At 33.5% G+C, this 27,644-nt stretch overlaps 3 protein-coding genes across 3 annotated transcripts; 2 read left to right on the forward strand and 1 right to left on the reverse strand.

The window, feature by feature from the left end:
* Positions 1-1,496: 1,496 nt before the first annotated feature.
* On the forward strand, positions 1,497-6,784 carry LOTGIDRAFT_157109 (hypothetical protein; the record flags this gene model as incomplete). Its single annotated transcript, XM_009048885.1, has 5 exons — positions 1,497-1,563; positions 2,613-2,727; positions 2,885-3,014; positions 3,148-3,328; positions 6,723-6,784. 5 exons carry the CDS (start codon positions 1,497-1,499, stop codon positions 6,782-6,784), a joined length of 555 nt encoding a protein of 184 aa, XP_009047133.1.
* A 1,670-nt stretch (positions 6,785-8,454) lies between these two features.
* On the forward strand, positions 8,455-11,155 carry LOTGIDRAFT_230528 (hypothetical protein; the record flags this gene model as incomplete). Its single annotated transcript, XM_009048886.1, has 2 exons — positions 8,455-9,436; positions 9,872-11,155. 2 exons carry the CDS (start codon positions 8,455-8,457, stop codon positions 10,870-10,872), a joined length of 1,983 nt encoding a protein of 660 aa, XP_009047134.1. The 3' UTR covers positions 10,873-11,155.
* A 4,463-nt stretch (positions 11,156-15,618) lies between these two features.
* Positions 15,619-21,578, reverse strand: LOTGIDRAFT_212634 (hypothetical protein). The gene is made up of 5 exons (XM_009048887.1): positions 21,286-21,578; positions 19,650-19,730; positions 17,140-17,255; positions 16,502-16,590; positions 15,619-16,011 (listed from the first exon to the last, which is right to left on the reverse strand). The coding sequence occupies exons 1-5, from the start codon at positions 21,327-21,329 to the stop codon at positions 15,838-15,840; spliced, it is 504 nt and encodes a 167-aa protein (XP_009047135.1). The 5' UTR covers positions 21,330-21,578; the 3' UTR covers positions 15,619-15,837.
* Positions 21,579-27,644: the final 6,066 nt, after the last annotated feature.

The following is a 27,644-nucleotide window of genomic DNA, read 5'->3' on the forward strand; positions in this document are numbered from 1 at the left end:
AAATCCATTGTTTCAAAGAACCATCGTACCTTTCACCAGCAGTCTATATCTTCAAAACTACTCCAGGCTCCAAGATCTGTATGAGTTATTCTTGTAATATTCAGATGAGATTGTAGATAACGACGTCTGGGATTATCCTTATAAGAAAATGAGACTTTTGAGGTTTTAACGATTCACTTTGATTCTTTATTTTTTTAAAGACAGATTCAGCCGCTTTGGTTGATGTGAGTTTTTTCTCTCTTCTGTCAAAGGGTGTTGTATTTTGGTCATCCGAGGAGCCCCCTAAACGTCGTATACGTGATTTGACAATCATATAAGAAAGCAACCTTGATAAACTTAAACTAGATCACCAGATTTTAATGTGATAAAATAATTTCTTTCAAATTCTAATTTGTTTCTTTTCATTGATTCTAGTTATTAGGTTGTGTTATTTTGGGAAGTATTGATGACATTAATATGTTGGTATTATTAGGTTGTTTAAATTCTAACCTCTTTATATAGTACATGTAAAATGTAGGATGTCCACTTGGGGTCACTCGTTAAAGCGATCGGTAGACAAGCGACGGAAGCAAATGTGAACCACAACTACAGCTGTTTCCCCCAGAAAATCTGTGAGGCTGTTAGTAGATCAGAATCTTAAGAGTGCTGACGAACTTAGCTTAAGAATGGACAGATCAGCCAGAAAATAGTTCGTCTAAGATTCCCATTGAATTGCGTCGTTGGCCTCCGTAGCGATTATACTCTGTAGTTTGATAAAGTCAACTTCAAATTTAAAACTAATAAAACAAAGGCTTACTCTCAATACAAAACAAAAGGCAGCTTTACAATCTAGAACGCTTTTTAGTACGTTCATTAAAGTAGAGAGTCCGTATTCAAATAATTTATCAATAGTTCAATAGTCGATCTATTATAGAATCTTATATCCACATAGTATATTTATATTATTAATATCGTATTGTTATATCTCTATATTGTATATTATATTGTGTATATTTAATTATCAGACTGATAAACATTAAAGGAAGAAGTTCACCTTACGGTTGATCAATCTTACCTCATACTTTTTTTTTATGCTAGTAGTAGTGTTCACCGTCGAAATCTGAGACTTCAAATCCATGTGTGACCAGAATTTAAAAAGTTTAAATGACGACTCTTCTTTTCTTCTCGAGATAAACAGAAAATATATTTCAGGTATATTTTAAGGAATTATGCGATTTACGAGCAGTTCCAGTAATTCTAGAGACTATTTACATATATTCAAGGCCCAAATCAACACCCAAAAATGGCGAATCATGGCCTTTAATGGCTCTTTGCAAAAAAACATTACAATATTATCTTATCAATTTATTGAAACAGAAACCACATAACATCCAATCAATTTAAAAATCTAAAAAAAATTATTTTATAATTATGACGTGGAACTCACATGGTTAAATAAATGTATAAATTGCATAAACAACTCAGAAACACATACGTTGATCAAGAATATTTGAAAGATGCTGTCATCTGTTACTATCATAGTCTTCTGTTTCTGTGTTATGTTCGCTGAAGGAACTACTGATGGTAAGTCAGTATATCTTATTTAACAATTAGTTCTTAGCATTTTCAAGGGTATCAAAAGATATTTTCTTGTTTTTGCTATGATTGTAACCCGCTTTCCCCCTGTCAGTGATATAGGTAAGAGGGGCTGATATGGAAAAGCGTCTAGTCGTTCGGATGGGACAAACCGTGTGCTACAGACTGTGCACGTTAAAGATCCATCGACAGTTGGAAATAAAAAAAAGGAGGCTAATGCCACTGTCCTCGCAAAATTTCCCCCATTTTACTCTGCATAGCGTTGCCTGTCTTCATTAGCCCACATGGTCCAGAAAAGTAGGAAGTAAAACTCCATTCATTTCATTTCATTTACTTGATGAAGATGAGAATTTGTTTCTTTTAATTGTGGTCCATGCAATTCTACTAAAACTAAGTGTTTGATGACGTCACTAATCGCGAAAGGCCTTATGTAATAAAGCAAATTTCGCGATTATGACTTCATTAAACATTTATTGTAGGAATTGTGGAATTTCAGAAACCACAGACGTCTGACGGAAAATGTTATGGTGCAAATTGATGCCATCAGTGTCCCCGATACGCATACAAAATTAGAAAACCTCCCTACAATCCCTTTGAGACTAGTAATGAAATGGTTGGTGCATTTTCCTCGCGAACTTTGATAAATTGATGATACTGAAAACATGTCTGCGGGTAACAATAACTGGACACTAAGATTGACATAAAATTAAAACAGGTTGTCTGGAGATCAACGCAATCAACAACAGTAAACCATTCATCTCAAAATATTGACCGACTTAACGCAGCTGGGATCAATTGGATGGATGCTTTATCATTTCCAACCTTATTAAAATCGCCATCCGATCTTTAATGAAGAATTGAGTAACCGATTTAAATCTTGGTCTTATCAATGTTGAATGCTGTTTTTTTAAGAATTGGTCGGAGAGAAATTTGTGTCTTGCCCATGGTAAATTATTCCATCCTAGTCCTGAACATTTAGTAGACTCTTCACCAAAATTTAAATAACATTTCATTAATCATATTTTTTGTCATTACAGAGAAACTGGAAGAGATCGTCAACAGATATAATCTTTCACGTGCTAATGGTGGATATGGGGAAGAAAATATCGATCGCCACTCGAACATGATGACTGCAAAATTTAATATTGACGGGTAATTTAACCTTTTGATAAAGTGTTGGTTTCTGTGGGATACATTGACTTCTTTGTTTCTTGTCTCTTTTTTTCGTTTTCTTTTTGTGGCTTGGCCACGAATACTTTATCGGTATGGTGCTATCCCCATTGTTGACGCAGTTACCTTAACATTACAGTGAAGAAAAAACTCTGAGTGTAGTGAAGAATTGGTTACTATTATATACTGGTGAAACTGATTTTTACTGGGTGAAAGCTGAAACAGTTCAAATTGTATTACATTATGTGGATGGAAACACTCCAATAAAGGTTAGGGTTTACAATAGGTTCCAAAGTTTATTTTATTGAAATTTCTGGACGACCAACCAGATAAGTACAGATATCTGTACAGATAACTCGCCAGCAGTAACATCGATATAATTTTATTGTTTTAATTTCAAAGGTAACCCAACTTCATGATGATGGTAAACTGAGCGTACAGTATTTAGGTAGTTTATCTGATAAAGTATGTTCAGCTCTTAATTGTCAATTTGAAATTATTCAACCAGTCGGTGCAGTCATGAAGAAGGAACTGTTGGATGTAACTGGTTGGGCTGTGTTGAACACCATTACTTCTCCGTATTGTAAGTAATTTACTAAAAAAAACTTTAACATGAAATAGATTTAAGCTTTTCTGATAAAAATTATACTAACGAAGATCGGCAACGCTCACTAATCATAAATTCAAGACTAGAATGCTGCTAGTTAGCCTGGTATATCAAATGATAATTAACAAAATAATTCCGGTTGTTTCCGTTTATATGACCCTAACAAGGTGCTGTAATCGCGGGGTTCGTGGTTGTCCTCGTCATCTCGTACATTTTGGTTATGGCCAGACTTGGTTTAAGGAACTCCTTCTTCGGGTCCTTTCTACAATAATGTCATGTGGCGTATTAATGCATTTCTCATCTTTTCATCTTTCTCTTTTAAGATATTTACTTTCTCCAGAACCCCCGAGTGATTTATCTTATCATAGACAAGTCTGGTAGATTTTCTCGGAAATTCAAACGGTATTCATAAACATCAACATGCATACATACACTTTCTCACGATATTCAACTGCATATACAGTTAGCCCCCTTTTTATACGCCCACACGTAAGATGGGCGTATATTGTAATCACCCCGTCGGTTCGTCGGTCCGTCCGTTCACATTTGGCTTGTGCTCACTCTACAGGCTACAGTTCTTTATGGATTCTTTTGATTTTTATTATACGCCCACACGTAAGATGGGCGTATATTGTAATCACCCCGTCGGTCCGTCGGTCCGTCCGTCCGTCCGTTCACATTTGGCTCGTGCTCACTCTACAGGCTACAGTTCTTTATGGATTCTTTTGATTTTTATTATACGCCCACACGTAAGATGGGCGTATATTGTAATCACCCCGTCGGTCCGTCCGTCCGTTCACATTTGGCTCGTGCTCACTCTACAGGCTACAGTTCTTTATGGATTCTTTTGATTTTTATTTTGTATGTCAATGTTGTTATGAAGATGATCCCTATTGATTTTCGTGATGATCGGATAATTTTTCACCGAAATATCGTGTCTGACTTGACGTTTTTCTCTATTAGCTATATTGTGCAACTCGTGCTCACTCTACAGGCTACAATTTTTTACAGATTCTTTTGATTTTTATTTTGTGTGTCAATGTCATTATGAAGATGATCCCTATTGATTTTCGTGATGATCGGATAATTTTTCACCGAAATATCGTGTCTGACTTGACGTTTTTCTCTATTAGCTATATTGTGCAACTCGTGCTCACTCTACAGGCTACAATTCTTTACAGATTCTTTTGATTTTTATTTTGTGTGTCAATGTCATTATGAAGATGATCCCTATTGATTTTCGTGATGATCGGATAATATTTCACCGAAATATCGTGTCTGACTTGACATTGACTTTGTTAAAATGCGTGGAAATAGTTTGTGAGCAGGATTGAAGCTACAGTTTTCAACCGATTCTGATGAAACTTGTTGTGATCATTGGAATTGATAAGATCTCGTACAAGTTCTAACTTGATGCATTTTTGATGTACGGTTTTCGAGTTATTGCCCTTGACTTTGTAAAAACGCGTCAAAATTTATTCGTGAGCACAATAGAAGCTACAGTTTTCAACCGATTCTGATGAAACTTGGTGTGATCATTGATCACAGTTTTCAACCGATTCTGATGAAACTTGGTGTGATCATTGGAATTGATAAGATCTCAGACAAGTTCTAACAAGAGATATTTTTGATGAACATTTTTTGAGTTATTGCCCTTGACTTTGTAAACATGCATCAAAAGTTGTTTTTTGCCTTGATATTAGAGCTGTGTGATTTAATTGTTTGTTGTATTTGGGTTATTGATATTGATTTTAAAAAATTTTGTGGAATTATTCAGCATAAATAATTTCTTCAATATAAGAAAATTTGTACTTTAGTCACTAAAGACTGTTTTATCATTTCTGACAGCTGCCAGTGGGCGTATGTTACCTTGCAACGCAAGCTATCTTTCTACTTCTCAACACTATCAATTTCCACATTAAAGCTGTTATTATATCATCATCAGATTTTTTGAGATTGTAAAACTTCATTTTATATTCCATTAATTAATTAATTACCGATAAATTAGCTGTTGATGCAACTGACATGCCTTCTAAAAATAGGGGGGTGGAGGGGGGGGGGGACTAAAAACAACAGCTGATAGGTTTGATTTGAATAAGTCATAAAGGAAAGTTGAAACTCTCTCTCCTGCTATATCTCAAAGTATCTCAAGTTAGCTCTATTATTATAATCCCTTCCCTATTTTTATCATCTCTCGGATTTTCACCAATTTTAGACACAATTTCAGACACATTTTTAGACACAATTATAGAATAATAGTTTCAAAAATTCTTTTTTGTTCAATAGATTTTTTCCAACCAAAGAGCACTGAAGTACATTCAGGGGAACAATTACCGTTAGTATTCACATATTCCAGCTTGTATAAAGTTGCTATTATATGATTACACCATCTACTTACCCCTGTCATACAGAAACACCATGCTGTTATTATATTTCAATTCAGTTTTGTGGCAATCCACCACTCCTTTTCCTCATGTATAACATGGAAGCTCTTGCAGAACAGAACAAACTTTGGAAATTATAAGTTTTGTACGAAATTATTTCTCCGACAAAACCACTATCAAAATAGCTATATGCTTTCTGATATTTGAATTTGCTTCTACATGTATACTCCTGGCATTTAAAATATATACAAAAGTAATTTCTACATCGTTTGCTTGAATCTTTCGGGGGTCAGTTATATTTATTTCTTATATTCGGTATGTAAACGTTATATTTGCTCTTCCCTGGATAATATAATTGGCACAGACTGATATCACACTGAATCTTTTAGATCAGAGATACTCATCTGGTGGCGAGCGCGCCATTTTTTGCCGCATCCGCGTATGCAAATTTGTTTTGAGCAAAAAAGACGGAATTATTTTGAGCAATCCCAAACAACTGGCACTTCAGCTTTTTTACTTGAGAATTACAAGGACCACATGATCACGTGACAAAATTGACACAGTTCCGGTAAATAATATCTGCCATTCATTACCGTGATAATGCTGCAGAGCGATATGGTAGACCGTTTAGTCTTCGAATGAACATAAAATTTATATTCGCAAACTTGGCGAATCAGTGGACCTAGGCTACTTTGTGTCTATATAACTATAAAACTAAGTAATTATTGAAAAATGCTCTAAATTTTGCAGTGTATTTCAATAAAGTTGCCTAATGTAATTTTATGGTTACTTTCTTAATTTTATGTATTTATGGGATTCTACTCTTTTAGCATAGTTTGAGAGGTGATATTCCTTTAGATAAAATCTTGTTTTCCCATTTAGTTTTTGAGGACTTATTAATGAATCTATATAATACTAGACTCTTGATAAATCAATACGCTTTAACATAATAATTATTAGCAATAATATATGTTCTTTCTTTTCAGTGACAGACAAGAGTGGTCTTGTTTTTACACACGACGGTGAACTGAGATGCCGCCTGGATTAGCAAAAATTGTTTTTCAATCATTGTTTTCAAAATATAACATATACACGTTCATATCTCATTGTCTTTTATTGGAAGGTTTTAATTTTTAGCCTTGTATTAAGACCTATTTAAACGGGAAGACCTTCAATTTCAGACAAGCTTATTTCCCGTCTTATTTCCATTCAACCCTAAATCATATATAGCCTATAGACCTACCTGGTGTTTTGAAATTAGAGACCCCCCCCCCCCCCCCCTCTCCACAGCCTAAACTAAAATAGATATGGACAAAAAATAAAGTGATTCTGAACGGGTATATAATTCTCACTGGGTATCTTATACTTTCTGTGACTTCCATCTGCCTATACTCCTTCTTTCTTAAGGGTATCATTTCAGAAAATGGTCCAAAGATCATTGAAATATTTTACTTTATCATGTAAAACCTCAACAAATAATTTGTATACACCCCTGTTCTTGAGAACGCGTTCAATATTTATCTCGTAATCACTTCAGAAGGCACAGCTCTTGACAGATTTTGACGCAATTTGGTGTGAGTGTTAACACCCAAAGTTGAACCCTATTGAAAATCAGAAAAATTGAAAATATTAAGTAGGAGTTATTGCCCTTGTTCTTGAAAACTTGTTCAATTTATAGCTCGTAAACATTCTAGAAGGCTCAATTCTTAAGAGATTTTGACGAAACTTTGTGAAATTGTTTTTTTTTATCACCCATGGATGAACCCTATCGAAAATTAAAAAAAAATCGAAAAATGTTTCATAGGAGTTATTGCTCTCGTTCTTGAAAACGTTTTCAAATTTTAGCTCTTAAACACTAAAAGGTGTGATTCTTGCCGGATTTTGACAAAACGTGGTTTTATTATTCAGTACCGCGCTGGAGGTTTAATATTTGCACGAGTTTTCACGAGCTTAATATTGAACACGTTTTCAAGAAAAAGGGCAATAACCAATACTCAATATTATTCAGTATTGTCCCAAAAATTTCAAAAGAAATGTATGACTGAAGGTTGAATATTTCATACTGGTAATTGTTACTGGACTGCTAAATATTTTTATTCAAAATTAAAGCTACATAAAGCATGGAATACGTCCACATATTCGCAATGGTCTGATTGTAGGCTACATTTTGGAGAAGTCATCGCTTCCTTTGGTCATTTTTGGCAATGACGTAAAGGGCAAATATCAGTTGTGGGAAAAGTTAATAATGGGCCTTATTATTAATTGGTTGCATTTTATGCAGCCTTATATGCATAAAGCCTATGGTAAACGAACGATGTGTCATATTTTCATATTACAAAAGCGTCCAGATTGTTACACTGACCCACATTTTAAAATGAACGGTTATGTCGTGCACATCGCGTAGTCGATTCGTACAGATTTGATAAAATTGCGTTTGATATTATATCTCGAAAAGAAATAAATCTTTAATCTGTAACTGATAACCCAGTAACGGAACGGTATAATTTTGTCTTTATCATTTCATCAGAAAATGTAATTCAGAGTTGTATAAACTTCATGCAGTTAGTTACATTTAACACTTATGCGTTTTGTAATTAATGTCATGAAAGAAAATGTACGGTATCTTCAAAATAAGATCGCGGTCTTTTTGAAGTATTTGTTTACTTCTGTCAAATTTATCAGTTTTTTCTGGCTTTATTCGTTGCCTTATTTCCCAAAATGGATAACACAACAAAGAATGTCTTCAGGGAAACTATATTTTCTGTCATAAGCAACAAGTCTGCTCTACCTTTTGGGGATGAATGCTCAGTCGATTTTTTCCAAAGTGTTGCCAGTAAGCCTGCCGAATTTCAAAGTGGATCTAACAAGAAAGTGAATTACTCCATTGAAGGACTCTCATATCTAGATCAATATTTAGGAAAAGAACTCTTCAACCCAAATCAAAATATCCTTGTTGTCAGGAGAGGCCAACCATATCCTGTACAAGAACTAACAGCAACAGAGGACAAATCTAGTAATGTTGATGAAATTGATGTGAACTCACCGCAGAGGAAAATATCAAAACTCAATACAGACAGTAATCAAAACAATATAAATGAAAGGAAGTCAGAGGATATTTATGACACTTGTGGATCCCCATTGAAGTTACAGACATATGCTGATTTATCGACCTGTGATTCCCCATCTTATGCATCTCCTGCATTTGTGAAAAGATCCAGCACTCACTACTATATTCCAGTTGGGTTGTCATCTCTAACTAGCAGGCAACTCATTTCTTTATTCATTGTTAATTACACAGAGCTTATGTCCGCATCAGTTGCAGCCTTTTCACGACTTCCTTCCCTTTGGATTTTATGTGATAAGAATGATATCAAATCTTCAGTTTTGATGGGAGCTCAGCCTGTGTTATCTAACAGTGGAGGAGATAAACAATGGGGTGTAAAGTTAACAACAGTTACTCAGGTTGAAACAGAAGATATTCTTGCCACAAGCAAAATAAATAAAATATTCAACCAGAAAATTCATGAAAATAAATGTTTTGCCAGGTATGATTTGGTCAAACCAACAGCATCGTCTATAGATGACTTTACTGCTTATCAAGGTTCACTGTCTCTAGAATTTCAGTGGAAAAATGGAACACAGCTGCTACAGAAGCCTGAATATCACTCTGAAGCTATCATTAAGGCATCAGTACACTCTGGTAAGTGGTTTTTAGACAAACGTTAACCCAATTGATTTGTACACTGAAGTTTTTGCTCTCTTATTTGAGGTGTCACTGATACCACTTTCAGAATTTTAACAATTTAAATCTGTTTCACGTCGCATTTTGTGATTCAATATTTCCTATGACTAGCAAAAATTAAAGTTTATCATGACAAATCGTGAACACTAACATTATTCAAAGTTATTCTTTCTAGTCTCTAGACCATATTCCATATTTTTAGAATTTGTTAAAAAAACACAAACTTTTTATTTATATGTTTGATATTGTAGTTCTTGTGGGCCCTATTGCTTTATCATAGTATGCTATCAAATATGACATAAGCTTATTGTATTATAATAAGATTGAAAATGCAATAAAATTTGATGTTTGAGTTTTTAACTCACTGGTCAATAATCATCATTATATTTTTAGGAGACATTAGAAGTCCTGCTATTGGATTGTTTGAAGAATTAACTATATTGAAGAGCCTTATGACAGCTATCACAACCAGTGAAATCAATTGGGCAGCATCTAAAGATCAAGCTCCACTACTAGATATGGTTAAAGAATTGATAGAAAATACCAAACTAGGAGATACTGGTAGTTTCAAAAAACTTCATAGTGAAGACATGGAAAAAAATCCTTCTGATCAGTTTAAATTGAAAGAACGTCTGGATTATGATTTTACTGATCATTTGTGGAAGATTTTGATCACCTGTTCTTCCTACAGTGATTTAACCACCAGTTTGAATTATATTTTCAAAGCTTTGGGTAAAGGAGAATTTCAACCAGCAGTACATAAAAAGAACAAAACCATGATGGCTCAGTACATACGTGATTCTTATACTGGGCGCTTGATCATACCACACTTAGGGGGAATGTTTCCTTTAAAATTAGTTGTAGAAATGGGCATAGAGAAACTACGCTGTGACTACCTTCATGCATTTGTCTCCCAAGATTTGACCACCCCTAGTCATCTCGACTACTTCTTACAAGTTGACGTGGATTTAGAAGAAAAGATTTGCCGCATGGAAAAAATGCAATATTCCCTTGAAATGGTGGTAATGATTCAATTATTTTTCCGTCTCCCATACTCCATTCTTGGAACTTGTGCTCGGAAAATGTTAAAGCATTTTCAAAGCAATGAAATCAACGATTCTGAAATTTTTGAATTTCCTGTACAGACCAAAACAGTGCTGCCTGTTGTCAAAGAATCTCAACCTTCTTTGTGGAGTTTGACCGTGGAGAAAAAAGTGGGCAATTTATCTGAGCAAAAAGTTTGGACCTTGACTACCAATCAACCTTTCATTCATTTGACAAAAGATTTAGATGAGAGGGAAGAAAAGAAAGATGATGAAAAGTCGCATTTCTATTTAACATACCGGGATGATCATATATCTATTACTAATAACACGGTTGATTCTTCCGAATAGGCTCAGCTAGATGTCACTTTCAAACTAGTCTATGATTTTGAATTGATTGCTAATTGCTATTAGTGCTATTATTATGTTAGGATATTCTATAGCTGTTGTGAATTACTATAAACATGTATATCAATATAAGCGTACAATAGTAAAATATTTTTATCATGTCCTACCAGCTCGTAATCTCTCCTTATATTGTTAAAATAGTGCTCAATAGGTAGACTGATTAAGAAGTATAAGCTTATTCAAAATGAAGTAAAAAAAACCAGTAAAACTAGCACATTTTGATGTGAACTGAAACAGATGTCAATATCTACTTGTGTATATAATTAAACTATGTACAATTTAACTATTTCAATGAGGTATTTACACAAATTTGATTTTTGGCCTGTTGGTAAGAACTTACTGTTCAGTTTTTGAATAAGTTGATTTTTTGAAAAGGTTGACAAGTGTTTTTGATTGAAAAGGTTAGTGATCTAGAGTAGATTGGTTTTCTGGACTAGATTATTTTCAAACAGAGTTTGGAAAAGCATTGGTTTCTAGCTATAGAGGACAGATTTCAACAAAATAATTAATTATCATAAGGTATAGCCTATTGAGAACCAAATGAAAGTTTTACTGAAGTGTAGACTAATTTTTAAAAGCAATTAGCTGCCAATCGGCATCTATTACCTTGCCTGTCAAATTATCTTCATAAATATCATAACTTCATGTATATAAACCATAAGTGTCATTCAAATCTGGTATTGATATGCTTATGTAATATATTTTTAGCTGTTGAGTATGCTAGTCAACTGCCCAGTTCTGTAATGTCAATCCTGGTTTGCAATGTCAGGCCCAAATCGGCAATGCCAATCCCTGTTTGCTATGTCAGGTCCAAATCGCCAATATGAATCCCTGTTGTATAGTCAATCCCTGTATGCAATGTCAATCCCTGTATGTGGTGCAAATAAAGCTAAGAGTATCCATCAGTTAAAATGAAAGGCAAGAAACTGGCCAGTAGCCACAGGACTTGCAAGAAAAGCTCTTTCTAATATTTTTTAATAGCTACTTGGTTCCATATCCTGAATGTTATTATCACTGTAAACTGTATTGGTATTTAATGTAATGTATTAAACTTATTTATCTTGTGTTTGTATACTTATATCAAGAGAGGCCACACTGGACTGAGACTATTTTTTTTATTAAGGCAATTAGAAAATGTACTTGGTCACCAGTAGATGTGAAGAAAATGGGTGAAAAAGACCCTCAAAAAATAAAAAAACCATAATGCAGTAACCGCTTCTCACAACCACATAGTGCTGTTACAAACTATACATGGATAATGTTTCAATTGAAACCTTGGTTGGTAGGGTGTTCACTGGAGATCTCACTTATTAGGTTCTTACTCTACATATATCACAAAGAGAACTCCCTCAATGCATTTTTATCACAAAGACTTAAAAGGTGATCAGGTTTTCAATCTTTGCAACAAAAATATAACAGATTGCACTGGAAAAAATACTCCTGGGAATATGGTAGTGGAAACAAATAGGAGCCCAAAGTTTATTGTAAAATTGAAACTAAAAAATACCAATCACTTAAAGGGAAATTCCGCTTTTTTTGAAGGTCAAAAATTTTTTTTGCTCAAATTTGTGAAACTTTACACCAACTATAGAAATGTGTCCCTTAACATATCTGAAAGTTTAACTAAAAAAATCCAGCCAATAAGTTTTTAATGCCAAATCTATTCATTATGATTTTTGCAAGTTGTTATAAAACTACTGTGCGGATTTAAGCAAAATAAATGTCAAATTGTAGACAAATGTGTTTCCTACGTATTCTAAAAGTTTTAACGAATAATATTGAGCCATTATACAGCCAAACACTAAAACTTGGTAAAACTGCTTAATTAACAGTTAGTACTGTTCGTTTTTAATTAACCCTTATAAAACAAAATCAGTAGATACAGATATAAATAGCATACTTTAGAAATATTTTCAGGTATAATTAATGACATTTTTTATAATGAAAATGTTTTACAAAAAAAAAACGAAAGAAAATTTGATTAGGAGGGCTACTTCACCCCAGTCCCACACCCTTATCTCTACAACTACAAAGACGACCCTTTATGTCAGATTAGATTCATGTCATAATTACTCTTGGTAAATCACACTTTTTTAATTATAGGACAATATTACATTTATAAGCATATACAAGTAGTTGTTGAACATTGATTAGGGTATATACTGTATATACATTCTTTAAATACATACATATAGTATAGCTAATATAAACACAAGGGTATAATCCAGCAGAGATATTAATGCATTTCAAAACATAAACAAAAACAGTTTATTTTGATCATCTTTACAATGTCAAGCTATTACGAATTGTGTCTAATACCTTGACTGCAGTAGCAACCTTTGTTGTATTACAGAATGAAGTGACGAAGCCCAAGACATAAACATAGTAAACATTACGATTTACAGTTTACTTTTGAGGGTTCGAATTTGCTAGCATACAATCCAATCAAATTCTGTAATACATGAAAAGTGGCTAATGCAGTCAAGGTATTAAATGCAGTTCGTCATAGCTTGACATTGTGAAGAGGAAGAATGAATAGTAACTAGTGTCGTATAAACCTAACTTATATTGTATGCATAACAAACTTTCCTACCTCAAAAAGAGAGTGGACCACAGCCATATACGCCCACCACGGCATGTGGGTGGCAAATATTCAAGATTTTGGGAGAAGGGCAATAACTCTGCTTCTAACGGTCGAAAATAGCTCAAATTCGAACCTGATCTTCGTTTCATGAATACGTATACACATACCGAATTTCATTTGATTCCATCACAAAACTCTAGTTTTTAGAGCGTTTACAAGCAAATATGTTGACGGACTAACGGACAGTGGTGCCGACAATATATGTCTACATAGATGTGGCGTATAATAAAATGGATTGTTTATGTTTTGATATGAATATCTTAGCTCAACCATAGAACAAAATGTCTATTCTGTATTCTGTACAACAATTAACCATCAGATTTGACAGTTTCTTTGAGTCTGTATATTTATTTTGATTTTATTCAATTAACAACATATTAAAAGTGTCAAGTGTTAGGGTGTCAAGTGTGAGTGCTCTCCCATTGGCCTGTAAAAATGAATGAATCTTACATAAAAATTTCATGGAAAATTGGTAAGGAAACACTTTTTTCAAAGCGGCAACTAATTTGTATTATATGAATAACAGAAAACCTGTATGTTATGTTTGGATTTTTGTTTGAATAAATTCATAAAAGTGGAATGAGTATGTCTGAAACTTAACATTAAAGACATATCACCAAATATCTCACATAATATGCTTATAATACATTATAATATCATACTCTTTTTAAGTCCTATAACATTATGTTTAGGATATTCAACCATTTATTTACACTCAGTGCTCAAAGTTGAAATTGTCCGTCATCATCAAACTTTTGTTGGCCAAGTTTAAACAAAATTTTTTGAGAGCCACTTAGAAGTATTGTTTAAAATATTTTATAAATCCAGGATTTCTATTTTATTTCTTTAGCAATGTGTACAATACATAACCAATTTCTTTCAAATTGTCTCCTAATGTCTGAGCAAAGTAAAGAGTTTTATGAATTTTTCCCTATTATTTTTATGAGAATTTGAATAGTAGTCTTAAAATTGTAGTGTAAGAATGTGTTTGCGTTGATAAAAATGTAAACATAAGTAAAAATTTTGTCTTCAAAATTTTTTTTTACAGAGGACAATTGGTGACTTTTTGGGGTTGAAATTTCTTGGAGAGAAATGTGTTTCTTTTCAATGTAAACTTACAAAAGATTATATTTTTATCAACACAAAGACATTCTAAGACTGACAGTTCTATTTTGTACTACTAAGATTACATTTCAATTCTCCAAAAACTTTTTAATTTGCTAAGACAATAACTTAAAATATGTACATAAATTCTATTTAGTATTAGCGATATTAAGGAGGGTAGGGGGCTAACAAATAATAAAGAGAATATCTGTGGTAAGGAGTATAAATAACATATTTTAATCAAGAAATCACATACACAAGAATGAACATCAAGTATTAAACAAGATTTTAAAATGGTTTTGAATGTCTGTCAAAAAACACAGCTTGATATAAAGAAATATATTCATCCAAACATCTGCTTTACAAGCAAATAGAGCTCAATTTCAGCTTTTGGCATCAGTTTTCACTTGAGAATTAAACAAAAGCACTTAAATACAGTTGTAGCTTTTTATTATCCATAAGCTGTCATCAGTAATAACTATATATGATAATGTTAATAATTAGCAAAGAAGAATTCACTATACATTTTTGTTGATTTGCCAGAAAACTACATGCAAACTAGGAATTCTGAAAAGTGATACATATGGCCGAAATTTAGCCGTATCAGCAGGTAAAGCGAATATTTAGACTTTAAAGACCTTATTCCTGCAAGAGCTCCAGATAAGACAAATGATGCCACATCAAATGATTGAAGCACATAGCTGTACTCAAGCACGATTATGTATCATCTCTTTAATAAATTATATAGTTTCTATAATTTCAGATTTTGTCAATATTCTCCCAGAACTATAGCTAAGTCACCGAGAAATCTATATAGGAACATTATCACAGCTAATATTATATACACTAATAAAGTTGGTATCTTAGGGAGTGACAAACAAAATAACAAGCTATATATGTTATAAGACATGGGAACAAATTTACAAAATCTTTTTTTTTTTCTTTTGTAAATTATCCAACACCAAGGTTCAAGTAGAAATTTAAAAAAAAAAAAAAAAAAATGGCAGATTAAGCTTATGCGATGGCCTTTCGCATGTAAAAAAATAACTAATCAAAACCATTTAAAAATGTGTTTTTTGCGTCAAGATGTTTTTTTGACACAATACTTGAAGAAAATTGAGATATTTAAAAGCTAACCAAAATTATTACAGTTTTTTATACTAGGATTTCTCTTCTTCATTATTTTCATTGCCTTCTTCATCATCTTCATCATCATTCCAACTCTCCTGTACAATAGTAGCCACTTTCTTCTCATATTCACGGCGATTTTCTCGATACAACTGAGCTGCTTCATTATTAGCAGGACTATTTGGATTAGGATCATGTAATAAAGACTGAAATAGAAAATAATACAATAATAATTCTCAATTTTGTTATATATTTGAATTGAATCTTCCAATTTGACATCATTATGTATTTAGGGAGGGCTCGTTCATCCATGGGTATAAGAGGGTACAAGCGGATTCTTACAAGCACTGGCACAGACATCAGAGTTTTTCTACCCTTGAGGTGCAGATTCAAACACACAGCATTTAATCCTCTAGCAAAAAAGAATCCAACTCGCTAATGACTGAGCAATTCTACTGCCATAGGTGATTATAAACAATTTTACACTGTTTTGTCATAGTCAGAAACTGTGCCATCTAGAGTGTTGACAAGCTAAAAATTGACATATTTCCAAGAATCAGGGTAAAAAGTTGATTATTTCTTATCATAAACTACCTTCATAAATTTCATCAAAATCTTCAACGAATTCAACCTTTAAGAGTGCTTGTGAGTAACTGTAGACAAATATAGATGTATTATTTAGTAACACTCTAGTACCTGAATAGAAGTTAAAATAGCTGACACATCATACGTAGGACTCCATCTATTTTGTAAAATATCTAAACATATACTACCATCTGCATACACTGAAATATATAATACAACAAATGATTTTCACTGTTAAAATAGTGCTCAATACATCAATTGTAGAGCGATATAGAAATGTTAAAGCAGAACCCAAAAAACATATTGTTGTTACTCAGAGTTTCACACTAAGTAAACTGACAGACAACTGACCTAATTTTCAGCTAGTGCCTTTACTGAATTTTGACAAGTAAACTCTAAATAACAACATGTTTTTTTAGGTTCTGTTTTAATATTTCTACACTTAAATATATATAAGCTTACATTATGTTTTTAAATACAATACTCTGAACATATATGTTAAAGAACTCAATCCAACTGTGGATTACCATATTTTTTGCAACCCTAATAGAAAAGATTCTTTGAGCTGCTGGCATATGCTGCCGCATCTGCTGAATTATCTGGGATCTGCCATCTGCCATAAAATTTAAGATGTAAAAATTTTGGACACCTCAAACTTTCAACTTTCTGAGGCAAAATTTCAAAATAAGTGGCTACATAGTTGTTTGATAAGAAAAAAATAATTAATGTTTTAGTTTTGATCAGCTTACCATTTGGATGAAACATTTTTGAGACAAATCTAACAGTGGGAGGTTTGTTGGGATATTCTTCTGTGAATTCTATTGTTAACTTAAAAGTTCCATATTCAAAAGGTGTATCAGGGGGTCTGAAAGTAAAATAATGTTAGGTTATTTCAAGAACACTGGTTACTACTGAGACATGTGTCCTAATATCTGGGTATGACCGATAGCATCAATTTGCACCATTCCACATCTGTGGTTCGTGCAATTCCACTAAAACTAAGTGTTTGATGACGTTACTAATCACAAAGGCCTTAATATGTTATAAAGCAAATTTTCGCGATTAGTGACATCATCAAACACTATATTTAGTGGAACCACAGACATCTGATTGAAAATTGGAATGGTGCAAAGTGATGCAATCAGTGTTCCAGTTACATGTAAAAAGATAACTTGCCAGGCAAGGTAATATACACCCACTGGCAGATTTGATTTTAAATGAAAATATTTGGCAGTAAAGTAACAATTACCAGTATGAAATATTCAACCTTCAGACATACATTTCTTTTGAACTTTTTTTTACATAATATATAAGTTTCATCAAAATCTGTCACAAATTGTGCCTTCTAGAATGTTTACAAGCTAAAATCGAAGAACAAGGGCAATAACTCATACTAATTATTTTTCTATCTTTCTGATTTTCAATAAGATTCATCTTTGGGTGATTACAAACACTAACACCAAGTTTCATCAAAATCCGTCAAGAATTGTCCCTTCTAGAGTGTTTACGAGATAAAAATTTAACGCGTTTTCAAGAACAAAGGCAATAACTCATACTTAATATTTTTCGATTCTTTTGATTTTCAATAAGGTTCATCCTTGGGTGATTACGAACACTCATACCAAGTTTTGTCAACATCCATCAAGAATTGTGCCTTGTAGAATGTTTACGAGCTTAAAATTGAACGCGTTTTCAAGAACAAGGGCAATAACTCATACTAATTATTTTTCTATCTTTCTGATTTTCCATAGGATTCATCTTTGGGTGATTACAAACACTAACACCAAGTTTCATCAAAATCCGTCAAGTAGGTAACTCATACTAAATATTTTTCGATTCTTCTGATTTTCAATAGGATTCATCCTTGGGTGATTACGAACACTCATACAAAGTTTTGTCAAATCTGTCAAGAATTGTGTCTTGTAGAGTGTTTACGAGCAAGTGTGGACGGACGGACGTACAGTCGGACGGACATGGGTGACGACAATATACGCCCCTCATTTCATGTGGGCGTATAAAAATTAGAAAATTTCTTTACAATCCCTTTAATTCTAGAAATCGACAGAGGCCAAAAAACATCTTGATAGTCATCACTTTGCAATGGGTTTTATTTTGATGATGTTCCTTAAAGAAGAATATATAGTTATCGATGCTGAGATAACATTCAAAGTTTACAGTAAGAAACTTTTTTTACACGGATAACAACTTAGGTTTATTGGCCAAACCTCTTGGCATTGATCTTTTCCAGATTATCCTTAACAGTAAAATCTACAGTTTTTAACCAATTTGGATGTACATATAGACCCGTTAGCTGCCAAGTGAACGATATTAAACTGATGTCAGAGTTTAGCAGCTGAGCTGACTTTGATGCAGGTGTTTCAGTCACAGTTAACACAACAAATTGCTTACAGGTCTATTATGCATAAACCTTGACTGAAGATCATTCTGACCTGATCATGTAAAATACAGAGTTTATTATATTATTATTTATCATCATTGTAGATATACAACAAAAAAATAGGATTCAGTAAGAAAGTTTCTCATTTCAACAAAAACATGCTGTAATTGGTGCATTTGGACCCGTTCCATTATCTTTTATGAAATGTATAAAACATAACATAAATAAACTATCATATCACATGATTGGTAGTCTAAAGTTAACTTAATAACATCCTATACTGAAACAAACTTTTTGGCAATTCTTCAACCTAATAGCTTGTACTAGCCTTGTTGATATCATGAACTATCATATATATTATGTTGTCTGGTAAAGACAAAGAAATGTTCTATTTGAGCTAAACATCAAAATCTTTCGTGATTTTCATATCTTTATTGTATGTTCATATAGTTTAATTGAAATAGAATATTAATTGAAAATTAAACACATTATTGTAGACTTTAAATATTAAGAGACAAAAGCCATAATATCGTTACTGCCTAAAACATAAAAAATTTGGAAAAAAACAATTAATGTCGCAACTGTCCAAACTACACTCACTATGACCCTTGTATGTGGATATAGGGGTATTGTTACCAAAATATAAGCTTGATAGGTTCCACACAGTGGAATTTTATTGTCTCCTCTTCATCAGAACTCTTTTATAATGAAGGTAGTTCTTGTATATGAAAACACCCTCTCAATCATAATTTTGTTGACAAGATGATCAACAAAATTCTGTAGGCGAAGGAAAGGTGTCATCCGAGAAAATGATAAACTGTTACCCTGACCATAAAACATAAAAGCAGGACTGGTACCTACCCAAATATGACTGCATTCCACAACATAATATTTTTATCAGTTGGAGCTCCACTCACACCAGCAGGAGGATCATCCTGTAACCTACAATATAAAAATTGACATTTCACCTCCCATAAAATAATTTAACTTACTTCACAACCACCATAGTTAAGCTTTGATTATAAGCTGTAAAATTAATTCAATTGGAATCAAAATATCCCAATTCAACATTTAAGTCAAATAATACTGGTACCAGTGCTTAATTTCACTAAGTCATAATATGGCTCTACTTTACAAAGAAAATCACAGGCAGACCTGCAATGATGTAAATAGAAGTATAAACTGTTCTTGATACACACAGATACAAAGGTAAGAAAGCTTAAGGAGTAGTGAGTTTTAAGAATTTGAATTTACATCAGGAATGAAAACTGTCAGCCATCATTTTCATTTGATGGTATGATGAACCATCTCATAGTATCACATGCCCTTCCCTTTTAAGCCACTAGATATTGATATTCACATGTACTAGATGTTTAAGTCTAGAATTACATGAGATGCAAGAAATTTTAAGAAACATTCTTTCACGTCCTTTACTGGTACTGGTAAATAATAGCTTCACACTGAAAAGTCACTACTTGCATTCATTACAGCTGAAGAGAGTTACAGGATATATATTATGTGGATCCCATTTTTTTAGACTGACTTTAGACTGAGAATAGTCCAGATCTTGAGTCTGTTATCTGGCTGGCCTAGATATTTTCTGCCAGGTATTAGAAAGATCAGAATTATCTCGTTCTTATTCAGTATAATAAGGGCAAGGCTGAAAATTTTCAGTGAATTAAAAAATCTCAGAGCAATGTTGTCATGGCCAGGAAAGAACATCAACTTTTTTTTAAAGCTGCATTAGATTCTCTGGAAAGAGATTACTGAATTATAAGTTTCTGATGGAACAGATACCACGATTTAATCTATTAATTTAATATCATTATGGTAATGTCATGTGTTGTTAATTCCTTTAAAAATGGCCAAAGAAATGTCTTTTCTATTTCCATATTCAGTAATATAGTATCCGCTGTCAATATTTGTATGAAAACACTGTTCATCAGCAAATCATGCCACATAGTCTATCGCATAGGCTAGTGGATAGTTAGTACAACATCTTTTGTTCCTAGTGAATTAATACACTAAATAAACTAATTGAGAGATTTGGGGACTAAAAATTTTAATCCATCACCATCGTCTTTGTTAACTGAAGGTTGTAGTCGAGTAAACTCACTTTGTAGTCAAGTCAACTAAATACCACTAATGAGTCCTTGGTATTTCATTAAAAATAGACCTTTTTTTTGTCGAAGTCCAAAATATGGACACAAAGGCTGCTAAGTCCATGAGTACACGAAAAGGTGCTGAAATGATCTCCACATCACTGTAAATGGCAAATCTAGATTACTATCCACCGATGGTTTGAATTCAAATAATTACATGTAACAAGTTTTTCAGAGAAGGAATGCTTTAATACCAAACAAGTAGAAATAGGTTTGTTTATGTTTTATTTGTCATTGACCTATTTCTTATTTTTTCCTTTATATTTGCCTAAATCTGTGGGGCTTTTTTTGTGATGGAATATCAGTTTTAGAGTTATCAAATGTATTGAAATTACCTCTTGAAATCTCTCATTAATCTTCGTCTGCCTGGAGTCGACATTCTGGATAAAAATTAGTCTAACCTCGAAAATCAGACTTACAAATTAGAAACCAGACAAATAAAAAGAAAACAAAACTCTCGTTGTTAGCTTCAGACCAATTAGGCCTTAAATGAATGTACTTCCAACCCTTTTCCAAACCACAATTAATATATCAATTATCAAAATTCACACATCATTAGAATTAGTTTTGTTTTTTAGAGCTCAAAGATGTAAGACGAAATTTATGTTACAAAATAAACCCAAAATGAAAACACAGTTATTGACTACTTCCGCTTCCGGTTCAATAATAATATCTTTACTGGACGTTTCCTACCATATTATTCATTGTAACAAATTACGTCTAAATTCTATTACGTCTTGATTTCATATTTTTAGTTTTTACATCCAAACGATATGAACCATAAGAAAATGACTTTGTATCGATATAAAATGGAAAACGAAAAATCTAACATTGATTCGTAGTTGAAACGTCTCAAAGTATGCACACGAAAATCTCGGTAGTTCTATAATTATTGTGTTAAGATGTTCGGGCTCTATTTACGTTCGATAAAGACTATATTACTGATTCTTACTGATCTTCAGTCTGTTGTAAGTTATAAAGCTTCTAGACCACTTCAAAGAGTGACTTGTTTATAGTAATAAGTGAGTCTGCGTATTGTAGGAGTGTTTGGTCGGTTAATTTTGACTGGGATTCAATTGACTTGATAGGTACTGGGCATAAATTTGATAGGGTCAGATTTCCAGGCTGTGTTCATGACATCATTACTCTGATGGAGAAAAAGTTCTTTCTTATTTCCAGTCTTGAGTGGGTTTTACTGATTCCTCTCGTAATTAATCTTGTGACAAGGTGTAGCATGTCCTTACTGGCGATTTGATCTATTCCTGATAGAATGCGGTCATATGAATGCGGTAGACTTGTATGACGTCAGCTCTTTCCTCCTATATTCTAATGTTGGTAGTCCGAGTGCTCTTAGTCTGTCTGGGTAGCTCTGGTTTCTCAGCTCTTTAGGTAATTTGCTGGCTTGGCGTTGTATATTTTCTAACATTTCAATATCTTTTTTTGAGGTTTGGACTCAAGACTGTTACTGCATATTCAAGTAGAGGTCTAATGAGGGATTTATACAGGGGTGTGAACATTCTGGTTTCACGATTGGTAAACGTTCTTCTAATCATGCCTAGCAGTCGGTTTCCTTTCTTCACGTTGTTGGATATCTGGGTGGTGAATTTTTAGGTTGTCCTGGAAAACTATCCCTAGGTCTTTTTCCTCTGAAGCTTGATTTAAGGGTATTTTGATGTTGTCTTCTGGTAGGTAGTATTGCTGTTATTATAACCAGAGTGGAGAGATCTGCATTTGTCTTGTTAAATTCCATTTGCCATTTGATGTTCCAGTTACAAAGTTTTGTTAAATCGTTTTGAAGAAGTTGGTTGAAACCATATTGGTTGATATTAAGTAAGTTGTTTTCCTCCAGGTGTTTCATGAGGGCATCCCGGATGATGGATTCTATTGTTTTTACTATTATGCTGGTGAGACTTTCTTTTTACTTCCTTTCTTGTATATTGGTGTAATGTTTGCTATTTTCCAATCTTCTGGAAGTGTACCTTCTTCTAATGATTTGGAGAAAATAAATTGTAGGGGCTTAGAAATTACGGTGCTGGTTTCTTTCAGAACTTTAGGGTGCAGGCCATCTGGACCACAGGATTTCAATATATCAAGTTTTTGTAGTTTTTTGTAAATGGTTTGTTCATTGATACTATAATATCGATATCAGGTCTAATCAGAATTCAAAGACTATATAATTTTTTAAGTTGATTAGTCCTATTATGGACACTTTGACAACTGACCTCTCTCTGGGGTAAGGAATCACAAATAAAAGTGCCTATCTAATGATAAATCCTGTAATATGAAGAAAAAACTCTTTTCACGAAAGATGTATTAATGAAGAGACATTGTAAGAAAGTAAAATTCAAAGAAGAAAGATTACCGAGGTTTAAATCTTCAAAGGACTCGGATATAAAGCCTTTTTTGTAAGCTGCTAGGTCTACAAATCTGTGAGAATGACCAAAACTGATGAATATAATACAAGTTTGAGTTTTTAAATATTCCGTTCAATTTTGTGGTCATTCTTAGAGGTAGTATATCTTTAGGATAAAAAAACACTTACCGATTTTAATGTCTCTGTGTTAAAAATAAGACGATAATAGAGTTAGCCAGACAAGAAATCTTTCATTCAAAAGAAAGCATGTTATATTTTCTAGTCGTCAGCAAAATTCAACTTGATAAGTTGCATGCAAAATTAAAATAGTATAGAAATACAAACAGACTAGTGTATTTTGCAGTTACGCCCCTTTAATCAAAAGAGAAATAAAAGAATTTCGAAAAAACAAAACAAGTCTGTTTTGCCTTTCTTGTCTCTTTCAACATTTATTCTACGCCCCACTCCCTAATATTTGCAGCAATTCCAATTTAAAGTCTTTGAATGGCATTTAGCAATTGTGAGTACGATATATAGACACAGCTTTATGGAACAACAATCACTGGTTAAAGTTTTATGCAACGTTTCGACGTGTTTCCCCCGTCGTCCTCAGGCACATAATGAGAAGAAGTGATGGGCAAACTATATATACATTAATGCTTATTATTAAGAACACACAAGAGATAAATGGTTTATTGATACATTACATTAAATTTTAACAGGTACAATAAGAGGTACATAATTCTTAAAATAACATGAAATCTATATGACAGCCTTTGAGGAAAAGACCATGGAAACCTCTCCGATCTCACCAATCTGCTGGTTCCGGAAAGTTGATGACACCTTTGTCATGCTTAGAGCTGAAGATGACCCATCAGCTCTACTTCAGCATCTTAATGCTCAGCATAGGAGGATCAATTTCACCATGGAAGCAGAAGAAGATGACTCTATACCCTTTCTGGATGTGAGAATTAAGCGGTTAGGCGGTCAGTTGAAGACATGAGTGTATAGGAAACCTACACATACAGATCAGTATGTGAACTACCATTCCAACACCCCTCAACATGTCAAAAGGGCAGCCATCACAGCGCTGGTCAGAAGAGCAAAAAGGATTTGTGACCCAGAATACTTTCAACAAGAATTACAACACATCAAGAAAGTATTCTGCTTGCACAACAACTACCCTCCAGCCTTTGTACATCAAGATTTTCGATCCGTATTAATGGCAAAACCAACCAACCAACAGCCTAATCCCAACAGACCATCAACCCGCTTAGCTATCCCATTCATCGGAAAGGCATCATACCAAATCAAGAAGATCCTGAAAAAGTCAGTCGGCATTGAAACAGTGTTCTCTGGCAACTCAACGCTTAAAGATTTGCTCAGAGCCAGTGGTAAATTGAATCCTTCCAACAACCAAAAACCTAAGGGATGTGTCTACCAAGTTGAGTGCTCCTGTGGAAGCTCTTATATAGGGGAAACAAAGAGACCCCTTCATGTTCGACTCAAAGACCATCAAGACAAGCCCGGCAATGAAGGAACATCTGCTGTGGCTGAACATCTTGCTATGGGAAGGAAAACAGGACATAAAGTCAACTTTGACAACACCAACATACTGACAATCAATAAGCACATAGATAAAACCAGGAGACTTCATGAAGCTATCCACATCAGAAGATATCAGCCTGACCTTAACAGAGATGAAGGTGTTCGTTTATCGCATGCATATGATAAACTTATCAACTTGTAATTATTCATATTCAAACAATTTCCAACTTTAAGCATAGTTAGTTATATGAACAATGTAATTTCTATTAATAAAAGACTCCAATACCAGCAATAGTTGTTTATTTAATCTTCAATTAATCTTTTTTAATTCATTTACTTTATTTCTATTATTTGAATTAATCAGCCTGTATGTTATTTTAAGAATTATGTACCTCTTATTGTACCTGTTAAAATTTAATGTAATGTATCAATAAACCATTTATCTCTTGTGTGTTCTTAATAATAAGCATTAATGTATATATAGTTTGCCCATCACTTCTCATTATGTGCCTGAGGACGACGGGGGAAACACGTCGAAACGTTGCATAAAACTTTAACCAGTGATTGTTGTTCCATAAAGCTGTGTCTATATAATTCCAATTTAGTGGACCTGTGTTTGGAAAAGATAGCCTGTCAGTCAAGGTAATGTACGCCTTCTAGAGTGGCGTTTTAGAAAACAATAGGTGAGGGGGGTGGGGGAGCAATTATTTCACTATGTAAGTGAAATTTCGTGTGTTTACTTCCAACAGTTTACAGTTATTTGTCAAGTGATATTATTATTGCTATTTAAACGTCCCTTGCTTTAAAGCCTCTTGGAGATTATTCTGACACTTATTATATATCTAATGCTATATTGTATCTATTGACTGAGCAAAATATATTTTATTATCATTCTGGATCCATATCTTACGAAGTTTTTCTTATATTGACTTTTTTTAACCAATGCTTGTAGTCCTGTATACGACCAGCCACTGATGTTTGAACTACCTAATAACATGATTACGTGATAATCTGGAAATAGTTCCCGTAATATTATGGCTGCCATTCATTATCGTGATATGTTGCAATGCGGAACCTTCCCGGTAGACGTTTGTATTATGTAATGATAATGTGGAAAATGCTATGCCAATCTGAAATAGCAGACCTCCCCTTTCTTGGTAAAATTCGAGGGATATGTGTAAAATATTTCATAAGCTGATTGGACAAAGATGAAGTTAAAGGGACGAATGCGGCATTTCCGGAAGTATATCATACCTCGGAAACGTGAATTGTTCCGCCAAACTAATCAGTAATAATGTTCAAAGCTTACCGTCGGAGTTTGAGCCTTCAAATCAAAGTATATCCATAATTTCGGATACCCCAAAATTCAGAGAAAAGATAAGCTTGTGAACGAAATAAATAAAAAACCTATAGTTGTTTGAGGTCTATTTGAAGGAATTATGCGATTTTCGAACAGTTTTATTATTACTGAAAACTATTTACATATATTCTAGGTTCACATCAACCCGGAAACGCCACATCTGTCACTTTAAAACACAATTTCTTCGAGAACTTGCAATTATATTGAGACCATGATCTTTACATAATGAAGATTTCGAAAGCTGAAGCAAAAACTGAGATGTATGCTCTAACAATTGCTTTTTGATTCTAAACATTTACATTAAATATAAAAAGTGATATTTCAATTTTTTTGCCTTAAAGTATCATACGGTTTAAAAAGAAATAGGCCCAACTAAACCTGCATAGAACAAATTGGAGATTTGGTAGTTCAGTGAGTAAGAACTTTACATGCTTGCTAACCATGGGTACCATAAAATTTTCTTGCTCGGTTCCTTCAGTCAGTGACTTAGAGACGGAAAGAGTGCCAGGACGTTCTGGTGGAGCCTACACCGAGACCTTAAAATCAATATGATATCTATTACTACATAATTAGATCAATGCAAGCCAGATTGAGACGATTAGGTATGCACGATCGTTTCCGTACCAATATCCATCAATAATGAGACAGAAACTGTATCGCATACCTTTGGTATAACGCAGCAAACAGGGTAGATGGCATTATACATATCCTATACAGTAGAACCTCGTTTATCTGTATAAAAAATACATGATACTAGCTACAGGCAGAAAACCAAGAAATAATGAATGCCTTTGTCTGGGCATAGTTCTGTGGTCTGTGGAAGATTTTCACCGTAACCTAGTACTGAAGCTCAGATGATGTATAAAGTCGTAAATCTCGCGTTTCAATTCAGAGATCATGTTTACTTCAGTAAATTTTGATAAATAAATAATGATTGATGAATCCTCTATAGATCAGTTATCTATTATTTCAAAGAGATATATATTAGCCCAATTCAATATTATCATTTATTTAAGAAAACTGTCGGGTCCGGATTATATATTATTAAATATGTTCTTTCTCGATAGACCACCTTATTCTCGCCTCCGGCTATATACAGACTAGTGAGATTTTCTACGACTTCTTACACGACTTTTAATGTACTGGATTATGTTGCGATGATATTGACAAAGTCCTATATGGGAGCGAAACTCTGCACATAAGTACAATTGCCATACCAAACACCAAAAATAAAAAAATAACTTGACACCACTTAAACAAAGTGAGAAATAGTTAACACTCTTGACGGTATATACAGCTAATGCCTTGATTGATTCCCAGACCCTTGGCCTGTGAGCAAGCATCCATTATCTTGGACCTACCAAGCTCTTCCTGCTTAAGTCTATAGTTATAGTTTATTTTATTGTATGCCAATGTATGGCTTTTTTTGACGA

This window comes from Lottia gigantea (genome assembly GCF_000327385.1).
Source record: "Lottia gigantea unplaced genomic scaffold LOTGIsca_13, whole genome shotgun sequence".
Taxonomy (NCBI): Eukaryota; Metazoa; Mollusca; class Gastropoda; family Lottiidae; genus Lottia; species Lottia gigantea.

What these genes read in the sequence shown, in the direction of transcription:
- LOTGIDRAFT_212634 (XM_009048887.1), bottom strand. Translation starts at nt 21,329, where the DNA reads ATGTCGACTCCAGGCAGACGAAGATTAATGAGAGATTTCAAGAG. An exon ending in TGGAATGCAGTCATATTTGG is followed by an intron (nt 17,256 to 19,649) that starts GTAGGTACCAGT and finishes TTTTACTTTCAG; the next exon opens with ACCCCCTGATACACCTTTTG. An exon ending in AAAAATGTTTCATCCAAATG is followed by an intron (nt 16,591 to 17,139) that starts GTAAGCTGATCA and finishes TATATATTTCAG; the next exon opens with TGTATGCAGATGGTAGTATA.